General features: G+C 48.9%; 1 protein-coding gene and 1 long non-coding RNA gene across 2 annotated transcripts; one reads left to right on the forward strand and one right to left on the reverse strand.

The window, feature by feature from the left end:
- Nucleotides 1-1,410: 1,410 nt before the first annotated feature.
- LOC126635800 (uncharacterized) lies at nt 1,411-4,429 on the reverse strand. The gene is made up of 2 exons (XR_007627805.1): nt 4,284-4,429; nt 1,411-2,306 (listed from the first exon to the last, which is right to left on the reverse strand). It is a non-coding gene; the product is annotated as an uncharacterized LOC126635800 (long non-coding RNA).
- Nucleotides 4,430-5,705: 1,276 nt separating this feature from the next.
- Nucleotides 5,706-8,216, forward strand: CCN1 (cellular communication network factor 1). Its single transcript, XM_050306798.1, has 5 exons — nt 5,706-5,821; nt 5,922-6,138; nt 6,479-6,826; nt 6,959-7,161; nt 7,271-8,216. Exons 1-5 carry the CDS (start codon nt 5,762-5,764, stop codon nt 7,568-7,570), a joined length of 1,128 nt encoding a protein of 375 aa, XP_050162755.1. The 5' UTR covers nt 5,706-5,761; the 3' UTR covers nt 7,571-8,216.
- The last annotated feature ends 3,619 nt before the right edge of the window (nt 8,217-11,835 follow it).

An 11,835-nucleotide genomic window follows, 5' to 3' on the forward strand; every position in this document is an offset into this window, starting at 1 on the left:
GATTAACTGGGGTGAGATCTCTGTCCAGGACCTTCATCTCAATGGATGCTGGGAAAGAACCTTTGTATTCCTCTGATGCTTCAAGCCTCCTTCATGAAAGTCATGAGACACAGCTGTGAACTTTTTTCTGGAATTTATAAAGAGATTACAAGCTATATTTTTATCTTCTGCAAGCTTCATGGCTGCATGGTATGAAAACAATAGACATAAGTAAGAAAATCCTTCTGCAGCCAGGTGCTAGCTAGGACAGCCTGATTATTTTTATTTTGTGGTATTGAGAGCCAAAGCCCATAATAGGTCTTTCCATTGCAAATTTAAGCTATAGGGATGTGCTTGGTGCAAACTGGTGCACCTTCTGAATGTAGCCTAGTGTTGAAGTAGACCTGCATAAGAGTAGGTGAACATGTATAAAGTAATCCACCTGTCTCACTAAGGAAATGGTAGTGGCTGGTACTAAAATAAAGTTAATGTCAGACCCTTGAGCGGCCATGACCAAGGTGTTTTGGGCCTCTGACTGGTGAGAAGGAACTAAGCAGGAGCTAGCTGTAACTGCTCCACATTTCTGCATCCAGTCTGGGGTGAGGAAGCCATGCAGTATGTACTGCCTGTTGGCATCCAACAAGATCATGCCAACTGCGACTGTCAGCATGGATGCTCCCTGCCTCTGTTACATTGCTATGTCCCTTATATTTATGTAAGCTGCAGTTCACACGTCAAAGCAGCAATAAGCACAGATGAATACTACAACAAATTTTGCTTCTCTGTTTCCCTGCAGACTGAGTAGGCTCACAAGTCCCCCTTGCACTTCCACACACTAGGAACCTCTACAACACCTTGACAGCAGCCAGAGGAAAATGCAGCACACCTACAAAGCACAGTGCCTCTCAGTGCACAAATACTGCCAAGCAAAACCCCCCAAATATTAGAAACCACAGGCAAGGCACAGACTGTACAAAAACTGACTGGCATGAGCATAGCTGAAGGGAAGGCAGCAGGGAAGAGGAAGAAAACAAATAGGAAATGCCATACTCAAAAGAATTCAGCATAAACTCTGAGCAAATCAAAGTAAGGAAAAACTTCTGAACCCACTTGAATTTTAGCTGCTGAAGCCTGCTGGCTACTTGGCTGATCTGCCTGTGCGTTGCTATGCTTAATTTGTCCCACTGGATTTGCACCTCCTGTGAGTGACTGAGAGGAGCCATTGACTCTGGGAGGACTGATTTAGTGCAGCAGGAACCAGCGGCCTGGCAGGGACTGCAGGAGAGGCCCAGCCCAAGGTAGGTAAACACTGTCGTGGTTTAACCAGCAGGCAGGCAGCTAAACACCACAGAGCCACTCACTGACTGCCCCTTCCCTCCCCCTGCAACGGGATGGGGGAGAGAACTGGGGAAAAAAAGTAAAATTCATGGGTTTAGATAAAGGCAGTTTAATACAACAGAAAAAGAAGGAGGAATAATAACAACAACAACAACAATAATAACAACAATAATCATAACAACTATAATAATAACAATTGTAATAATAATAAATGATAAAAGAATTAGAACATACAAAACAAGTGATGCCCAATGCAATTTCCCACCACCAACTGACCAATGTCCAGACAGTTCTGGAGAGCTGGCCCCTGGCCAGCTTCCCCCTAGTTTATATACTGTCATATTATATGGAATATCCCTTTGGCCAGTTGTTCCATCTGTGTCTTCTCCTAGCTTCTTGTACTCCCCAGCCTACTCATTGGTGGGGTGGTGTGGGGAGCTGAAAAGTCCTCAACTTACTATAAGCACTGCTCAGCAACAACTAAAACATCAGTGTGCTGGCAGCATTATTCTAAATCCAAAACACAGCACTGCACCAGCTACTACAAAGAAAATGAACTTTATGGCAGCCAAAACCAGGACCCACTAGAAGAGGGAGGACACAGGGAAAAGACTGGAACAGGGAAAAAGAGAAGAAAGAGTAGGAGAGATGGAAGAAGCACACAGCAATGGATGGGCAAAGGAAAAAGAGACTGAGAAAGAGGAAATAAAACACAGTACAGAAAAGGGCTGGACACTGGATTTAGTAAGACCTTTCTCCAGAATCCACAGGGTTGTAAACCTCTGATGTTCTCCAGTTTGGTGCTGGATACTTACTGTCAGCGGGAGCACCAGCACCCGGAGAAGCCTCTGTCCCACACAGCCCTTCATGCTGCTCCAAGGTTCCTATGCACAGCCGGGAAAAAACGATGCTGGGTGGAGGGAAATTAAGCCAGTTATTTTTTCTTGACTTATTTCTCTGGAAAGTCCTTTCCCTGGAGAGACAGAGGCCTGTGAAAATGACAGGATATACTCAGTAAATCTGTAATACCTGCTATGTAAGCCAACAGTTTCAAATTCCTGCTTTGCATTAGCTGAGCCCCCAGCAACTGCCTATAGCACAAATTGAGAAGCCAGTAAAACTCTCTGTGACATGAAGCAGGGAATATTTCCCAGTTCACTTAGGACAACAAAGGTCTGGAACAGTACATTGCACCGAACAAAATCTAAAAAAGGAAGATATTCCAAACTGTCCTGTTTCCTGATGTACATTCAGGAGAAGTAGGCATACATGTACCCCATGCTATTTACCCTCCACAGCTTGGAGGGTAAACACTGGGTCATGGTTTGTGACAGGGAAACCTGTGTAGGGAAAGGGTCACAGTCTAACCTGAACTCCAAAGAAACTCAACCCATCTCAAGTGTTGACAACTACTTGAAATTCAGGACAGGTTTGTTAAAAGGTGCTTCAAAGCTTTCAAAGTGACCTTTTCTTGAGCAAATGTAGGTTCAGTTACAGTTTCCCATCAAAGTTGTGTGAATGTGTGGTAAGACATGAAACCAAGTGAGAAAAGGCGCTATTCATTGACTTTTCCTGTGGCATTTGCTGAATGTTGTGAAAGTCATAGATCAAAGCAAAGCGCTCAGTGCGTGTCCTTAAATTAGATGTAATTAAATAAACAAGTGTTTGCATAAATCCCTGAAAAGCAAAACTGGCCAATTTAACCATGCAATGATGTCTTAGCTTATTTTTCAAAATTTTTGAAATTAATCAAGGTGTTTTTTCATTAATCAAGGTGTGTTGAATCACAGATTTGTTGCTCCTGATCATAATGCTGCTGTGTAAAGAGTCATCCAGGGAAAAAGCACCAATCAGATTCTTCATCTAAAAACCACTTTAGAGTTTTAAATCTAAAGTACCACAGGAAAACCCATACATGTATGAAACCAAGGGAAGACCAATGGAGTGGATAGCTTGGAGTCTGGAAATGGGATTGTCCTACTCCTCATCACCAGCTGGGGCTCAGCTAAATACGTGGAGATGGAAAGTTGTTACTGCCATTACTGGCAGCCATCAAAGCTTGCTGGTGGTCTCTCTCCAGTTCTTACTGGACACATTAAACAATTCCTGTCATCAGAAATGATATTACATGGTACACATTGGCAGTCTCCAGAGAGAGATGTTACCATATGTAACTAAAGACTGGTTTTCCCTTTCAGCAATTGTCCTTTCTGCTGCCTTCTGAAGTACATGTTCTGGGCAAAGAGTGCCCAGAGCTTCCATCCCATCGCCTTTCCCCACACCCTAAAACACCACAAAGTAAAACGTCAAACCAATTTACTTGAATGAAAAGAAAATCATGAAGAGAATAAATTGGGGAGGCAGGGAAAACTCTACAGTGAGGACCCTCTATCAAGACTGGCCTGGGCAGGGGCTTGGCCACTGCCGGGAGGAGCGACAGCAGTGCTGAGGACACGAGCCCTTCACAGGCAGTGCAGGACATCCCTGAGAAGGAGTTCGGGGCCGGGCTCCGCAGCCCGGCTGGCAGCGGCATCGCTGTCCCATGCGGCGGGGACACCCCTCGCACCGCCCCATCGCCGGGGTCACGGCACCCCCCTGCGGGGACAGGCTGCCCCACCCTGCAGCGCCCACCCCATCCCGTCCCATCGCATCCAGTCCCGTCCGGCCCCAGGACCACGTGCTGCCCACGGAGCTCGGCGGTGCCTGCGGGTTTGGGAATCCCAGCCGGGCTGTCCCCCCCGGGCCGCTCCCTCCGGGGCTGGGGCCGCCAGCGACAGGTGCGCGATGGAGAGGCGAGACCTCCCGGTGCCCGCGGAGGCACCGCAGGGCTCCCGGCACGGACAAACAACAAGGACCCTCCTTTATGCGGCCCCGGCAGGGCCCGACAAGGTGCCTCATCATTCCCGCTGGTGTGGGAACACACAGGGAACAGCACACGGGCCCGCGGCCCCGGGAGTGGCACTTACCGGAGCCCTACGCACCGTCCCCACGAAACGGTCCTTTCTGTCACCCTTTCGGCCACCGGGCAGGCGACGAGACGTCCGGGCTCGGCTCCTCCGAGTGGCGGGGCTGCGGCTGCCTCGCCTCCCCGGCTGCCTGTCCCGGGCGGGCGGCACGCAAGCACACCCGCTGTATGGGAACGCCGCAGCCAGGTTAATCACATCCCCCCTTCTCCGCATCCCTCCCATCCCCACTGTTCCCCTCACCCCCCACTCCTCCACTTTTCATGGGCTTTGGAGGGGTTTTTGCAAGTTTTCGCCTCTCCTTTGAATCCGCTTCTCCACCTTCCAGCCTAGAAGGCGACAAGAAAAACCCCAAACTTGTGTTGGGAACAATAATCTCATTTGCAAAGAAAAATCCCTGGAATGGGGACTCATTGTAACGCCTTTGGGCAGCAGACCCAAATGCTGGGCTATTTCAATAAAGGAGTGAACTGCAGCAGAACGCCAGTTGGCTCCTCCAGCGCAGTTCTCCTAAATCATGATAGACAGATTGCGTGAAAAACAGGAATTCCAAAGAATTTCCTGCCCTGGGAACAGAAGTTAAGGCTATATTTAACAACATCTGAAGCTGTCAAGAATGCTTTGTGGTTGGATAACAGAGCAGAAAAATGTGAAAAATGCGGGCTACTGCTATACCAAATATGGAAATATTGTTACGTCTGGGGTCTAAATCCCATCTGGAAATACTTACAGCCAGGAAAAGAAAAGACACCACAACAGAAGCTAAATCTCCCCTCCCCATCCCCAAATATTAAACTTCAACGAGGCAATACTATTCAAGGGCGCCCAACTTGGGTGAGGGACAGTGAGCCCGGAGATAACGCAGGTTGACAGGGAGGGAGGATGTTCGCCGCGTGGCCATCCCGTTCCCTGCCTGGAAACCGGGCCCTCGGTGCCATTGGGCACCGCCAGGCTCCCGGGCTCTGCCGCACCGGGCGGGGTTGTGGCTGTCCCTCGCACGGCAGCAGCGGCAGGGCCCGAGCCCCGGTGACCCCGCGGGCAGGGTGAGCTGGCGGGGCAGCGCCGCGGGCGCCCGGCGCGGGCAGGGCAGCTCTGCTGTCCCGCAGGTGTCCGGGCGCGGGGCGCCGCCGGCTCAGCCCCGAGCGCGAACGGCGTCTCCCTGTACCGCGCTCGCGTTGCGGGGACGCTCCGCGCTCCGTGGCGGCCGGGCCCGGCCGGGGACCCCCCGCGGCAGCGCCGCCGCCTTGGCCGCGGGGCCGGAGCCGGGGCGGGGCGGGGCGGCCGCGGCGCGCGCCAGCCGCATTCCTGGGATGCCGCGAGCGCTGGACGCGGCCGCGGCCCGGAACGCGCGACGTCAGCGCCGCGGCGCACGCGGCGGCCCCGCGCCCCATATAAGGCGGCGGCGCCCGGAGCCGCCTCAGACCGCGCCGGCCGCGCTCCCGCTCCGCGCTCACACGGGCTCCGCTGCACCGGCGCTGGACATGGGCTCCGCGGGCACCCGCCCCGCTCTGGCGGCCGCTCTCCTCTGCCTGGCCCGCCTGGTAAGTATCGCGGCTCTGCCCGCGGCCGCCGAGGGGGAGGCGGGTCGGGTGTCTCTGCTGCGCTGCCGGCGCTCACCGTGCGCTCCGCTCCGCTCCGCAGGCTCTGGGCTCGCCCTGCCCCGCCGTGTGCCAGTGCCCGGCGGCCGCGCCGCAGTGCGCCCCCGGCGTGGGGCTGGTGCCGGACGGCTGCGGCTGCTGCAAGGTCTGCGCCAAGCAGCTGAACGAGGACTGCAGCCGATCGCAGCCCTGCGACCACACCAAGGGGCTGGAGTGCAACTTCGGGGCCAGTCCCGCCGCCCTGAAGGGCATCTGCAGAGGTAAGCGGCGACCCCGCTCCCCCGGGGAACCGACCCCGCGTCCCCCACTGCTGGGGTTCGGTAATTTCGAGCCCATGTATGGTTATGCTTTGTTGTCGGTAGCTTGGCAGAAAGGCACATGACTTCAGCAGTCTGGAATGCGATTCAGTATGTCTGGGCTCCGCTAAACGCACATAAGGAAAAGTGATTCCTGACTAAGTTATTGTTCTGGCCCCGCGTCCCCGGGGGGTTGTAGGGAGCTCCGCCGTGCACTGAGTTTAACAGACCAGCAAATACCTGCGCTTAAACCAGCGATTCCCGCCGCTGACTATCTTCTTTCCCTCTCTGTTGATCTCTGCAGCACAGTCCGAGGGAAGACCGTGTGAATATAACTCCAAAATCTACCAGAATGGGGAGAGCTTCCAGCCGAACTGTAAACACCAGTGTACGTGCATAGATGGAGCTGTGGGCTGCATCCCGCTCTGCCCGCAGGAGCTCTCTCTTCCCAACCTGGGCTGCCCTAGCCCCAGGCTGGTCAAAGTGCCCGGGCAGTGCTGCGAGGAGTGGGTCTGTGATGAAAGCAAGGATGCGCTAGAGGAGCTGGAAGGCTTCTTCAGCAAAGAGTTTGGTCCGGATGATTCTGAAGGCGAACTAACCAGGAACAACGAGCTGATTGCCATTGTGAAGGGAGGCCTGAAAATGCTACCTGGTGAGTGTGGGTTTATCTGCATGACATTAAGGGGAGGCGGCCAGAGAGTGGCTATATGACTCCTTAGACCCCAATGGGAAAGAAACACAGTGAGAGAATATATTTAGGCTAAGCCCTCCTTTTCTTTTCCAGTTTTTGGATCCGAGCCACAAAGCCGAGCTTTTGAGAATCCCAAATGCATTGTGCAAACAACTTCTTGGTCCCAGTGCTCAAAGACATGTGGAACTGGCATCTCCACAAGGGTGACCAATGACAATGCTGACTGCAAGCTCATCAAAGAGACCAGGATATGCGAAGTGAGGCCATGTGGCCAGCCTAGCTATGCCTCCCTAAAGGTAAATACAGACTCTTCTGGTGTTCCTTTTCTTTCTAAGCTGCTCTGGGTAGGGGGTAAAGGCTGGAGAAGAATCTCCTGCTAATAATGTTACTGCCTTTACTTTACAGAAGGGAAAAAAATGTACCAAGACTAGGAAGTCCCCATCCCCAGTGAAGTTTACTTACGCCGGATGCTCCAGTGTGAAGAAGTACCGCCCCAAGTACTGTGGCTCCTGTGTGGATGGCAGGTGCTGCACGCCCCAGCAGACCAGGACTGTCAAGGTCAGGTTCCGCTGCGATGATGGGGAAACCTTCACCAAGAGTGTCATGATGATCCAGTCTTGCCGATGCAACTACAACTGTCCTCATGCAAATGAAGCTTATCCCTTCTACAGACTAGTCAATGACATCCATAAATTTAGGGACTAAGTTGTGTTGGGGGTGGGATGCAAAACAGAATTTTGAAGTAACCAGCCATGGAGAAAGGACCTCTGATGGAAATGGTGCCTTGCCCATTTGAGGGCAACATTGAGATGTTACAGGAGTGCACTGTGCAACTGGACACTAATGCAACAGAGATTTAAGCATACTTAAAGCTTCATAGTACTGGAGCAACTTTACTGCTTCTTTTTGGAGCACCTTATCTAATTATATACTGTTTTCTGTTTGTAAGTGATCAGATAAATGTTTTGTTCTGGTTATGAAAACTTTACTATTCTGTTCAATTTAACACTATGCTTCTCCCCATCCCTCCAATCTTCTCCCACCCTTTCCCAACCAAGTTGGAAGTTACATTCCTTCCTGAGGTGGGCACTTCTGGGGTGTTCACAGTGGCAGCTATTATGTACCAACTGTAGTTTTAATGGCAAACAGAAATCAGTTGTTTTAAAGCTGAGTATTTTATTTATCAACCTGTAGCTTTTGTTTTTGTTTTTATTTTTTTTCTTTGAGTTTTTTTACCCCTTCCAGCCCCTGTAATACTGGAATAAGTTGTAAATGATTTTAATTTTATATTCAATGAATTAAAAGAATTTATTTATGGAATTAATCATTTAATAAAGAAATATTTACCTAACTACTCTTAGTAGAGCATTCTAATAGGCAACAGGCTTAACATACAACAAACGCAAGAGGTTTCTTAGGTACTTTGAAAGTTAAAACAAGCTCTACTGCAGATGCAGCAATGGACTAGAAAGCAGAGTCTAATTCTTTGGTTAAATGATGTTTTGAAGTGGTGTCCACAGTCTGCCACCCTACACTCTAGAAAGTACGTACAGAAAGAGCTTCTTGGCATTGAAAGCAAATCTTTGATAGACTGAAATGTTAATTAGACTGTCAGATTATTCAAACTGTCCTGGAATTTGCAACATAAGGTACTTCATTAGAATGCAGTGCATGCACAGTGATGTTGAACATAGGGGTGGAAGTGGTTGTCAAGTCTCCGCTTTTTGGTGGCTGCTTTTTGCAAATTAATACATTACTGCAGCAGAAGAATGCTTCCTACAGTCTGCAGGAGGTAGTGTGCTTTCACTAAATTCAAATTAAATGAGCTTGAAGCAATGACTTTTGTTAATCCTAATAACCCAGTGATGAAAAGTAAACATACTGTTAACAGGAGAAGAATGTGCGGAATTTCGAGTACTTGTCCAATAGACTGAAAGGCAAAGCAGCCACTCTTTTCCTCACTTCTCCTTCCCACTTTTTAAATACACCATTACACTTTACTCTGCGGGACACAGATGACATTTGGCTAACCGAGGGAGTTGTAAGAGAGCTTACTGGCACATGGCAAGAAAATGACATTTAAAAAATCAGACTAGAGCAGGATCTCAGAAAGCAGCAAACATTTGTACTCTTCTAGTTAGCCTAAAGCTGTGCCACAGATAAGAGTGAAAGGAAACCTGCAACAGGATTTTTTTTTTTCTCTTTGTGTGGGTATTTCTCTGGCAAAATATACTCCCAGTCTTTAGTGAGAAAGATACCGTTCATAAAATACAGAGACTGATTTTGAGGTTTTAGAATTGTGAAGGGGTGTCATCCAGTGTCATTAGTTAAAAGCAGAATTGGTTAAGGGTCAACTTTTTATTAATTAGACAAATATCTCAATTGAATAAATAGCCAAATATCTCAGAAGCTCATCTCTGGCAGCTAATGCTTTGCCTGAGAAATTACAGCTCTCCCTCTTTTGCTCAGTCAAGTTTTCTCCCGGAAGGCATTCAAAACTTGAGCTGTTTTGGAATTCACCACCTGGCCAACAGTCTCAGCTGTACCTAAACTTGTCTGTACAGTGTTTGTTGACAGTAAAAGTGTAAAATGCATGGAAGCACTTCTGTTTGGCTTCTACTTAGATCTAGCAATGAACACTTCACTATATCGGCTGCTCACTGACAAACCATCAGGTTTACACAGTGGATTATTGCATGGACAGACGAAGAGGAATACACTGCTCCCAGACACTCAGCAGCTGCAGGCGCATTCCTCGCCATCCCCACTGTCACTTACACTCCAATGACATCCATCTTCACACCAACGTAAGTAACAGTTCCCCCAAAAATCACGTTTGCGTGTAAGTACACTGTACACGTAGACCATGTGCCGGTAACACACACACCATATACAAACAAAAGCAGCCCTTTCAATTCCTGCCTCAAGTGTGGCTCTAGCCAGGACCTGGGTTTTACAACCTGCACTTTGGTTTTTCCATGTTTCCCCACGTAGAGGGGTGGTTCTGTAATATGCTCACTATAAAAATACACTGCTGGGAGAATAAGGGCTGCAGGAGCAAATCACATAAACGTAAGTTAAATATACTAAGTGAAATTACTGTGATATAAAGAGAGGAAATTAATCTCACTAAAAAGAACTGCAAGTCTTCCAAAGCTGGGCTGTCACACTAATTCATCACCACCCATACAGTCGTCTCTTCTTTTTTGCATTTCACAATTAGATGACAAAAAATGACACAGTGTCATTTTTTGTGTCTTTGCACTTGCTTTGAAATCTTTATATCCTCTGTTGTTCTAGCAGAAAAGAACCCCTAAATAGCAGGTGTAGAAATATAAAGGATAAAAGCTCAGATACCATTAAGTGCAGCAGCAGGGCTTACAGGTAAGGTAATGAGCACAACTATAATCCTATTTCCTGTCAAAAACTAAATTATCAACATCTTTCTTCAAGAGGAATACTAGAAGATGAGAAGTTAGGAACATAATAAATAATGTACAGGACAAGGAGCAGTACATTTGCAGTGAATTTCAGTGCCAGACCATCCAGCTATTCAAACCCTGAAAGTAAAACCATCAGCACCGTGTGGAGCATCCTGGAGCCGGGCAGAGCCCGCACATGCCAGGAGGGAGAGCAGCACTGTCTACTCCGCAGCAGCCCAGCTCCAGCCATTCCCCCCTCTCCCTTCTGTCTGCTCCCGGTCCTTTGGCTGCTCCTTTCGCAGCCGCCGGGACTGTCAGCGCCGCGCCGGGCACGGGGCACTCGGCCGAATCAGGTGCTGCCGCCACAAGGAGCGATTGTCACACTACAGGTTTAGGATCGAAGGAATGTTTAGCCTTGTATTCCATGCACTTACAAGGGTTTGACGGTGGTAACTGCTATAACATCAGGGTTACACATAAAATCTTCCCTACTAATGAAGGTAACCCAGTGAAGACAAAGTTTCAGCTTCCTTAAGTGCTCCAAGACGAGAAACAAAACAAAAGCTGGAATATGCAGACATAAGACTTTCATGATTACATTAAATCCTCTCTCATGAGATGTTGCCAGCTCCCTCTCCTGAAGCAGCAGCAGGTGGAGGAAGAGCTGAAATCGTACTGACAGTGGGACAACTGAGCTACTACTGAACCCTTGCTGAGCCGTGAGAATCTCTGTACTCCACACATCAACTACCACAGAGCCCACGGCAGAGCAGCCCCACTGGGCTGCCTGACCCTCCAGGGGACGCCGGCTGGGAACAGGCATATGTCCCTGCTACAGGTGGGCAGCCAGTGGGCTATGCAGGAACAGGCAGAGACACTGTGGATCAGTGGGATTGCTGCGGGAGGATTTACAGTCCACCAAAAGTGCATGAATCCCTCACAGGTCTTGAGGACTGAAACAAAACAGTTTGCAGTGGGCAGTCATTCAGGGTTGGAAGTCAAACCTACGCACCTACACAGAAGCAATTAAATGTGTCACACCAGAGGCCTGCTCTTGCCAGATGTTTGCCCTTCTGAGCTGATCCTGTAGAAATCCATGTGCACAGTTTAGTTCACTTGCTTAATCGACTGAACTATTTCCACACAGGGCTCTGAGCTCTACCAGCTGCTCTGCCTCAAACCAGTTTTTTTCACGTAGGCATGTTCCTGTTTTCATCTTCACAGTTTTTTTTTTCTCCATATTACATAGCCACGAATAAAACAGCACACAGAAACACAGAGGTGTCACAGTGAACGCAATAACATACAACTGGCTTTGAAGATACCTACTAAATGCATTTCAACTTATGAACAACTGAACTGCATTGAACTGCAGTGAGACTTGGTGTCTAGAAAATATAAATCCTGTAAAAAAAGGCTCCAACCAACAAAATGACACAATAAGCTTCTTTCTATTATCATGTAAAGATGAAACACTAAGAAATTGAATCGATGGCATCCCCTATGCTAGGATTTTTCCTCCATATAAACTACAGCTATGACTTCTGT

This window comes from Myiozetetes cayanensis, unplaced genomic scaffold (assembly GCF_022539395.1).
Source record: "Myiozetetes cayanensis isolate MyiCay16 unplaced genomic scaffold, myiCay2020 scf12, whole genome shotgun sequence".
Taxonomy (NCBI): Eukaryota; Metazoa; Chordata; class Aves; order Passeriformes; family Tyrannidae; genus Myiozetetes; species Myiozetetes cayanensis.

Excerpts from the sequence above, each read along its gene's own strand:
- CCN1 (XM_050306798.1), top strand. The coding sequence starts at position 5,762 with ATGGGCTCCGCGGGCACCCGCCCCGCTCTGGCGGCCGCTCTCCTCTGC. Across the intron at positions 5,822-5,921 it reads TCCTCTGCCTGGCCCGCCTG|GCTCTGGGCTCGCCCTGCCC; the intron begins GTAAGTATCGCG and ends TCCGCTCCGCAG. Across the intron at positions 7,162-7,270 it reads CTAGCTATGCCTCCCTAAAG|AAGGGAAAAAAATGTACCAA; the intron begins GTAAATACAGAC and ends TTTACTTTACAG.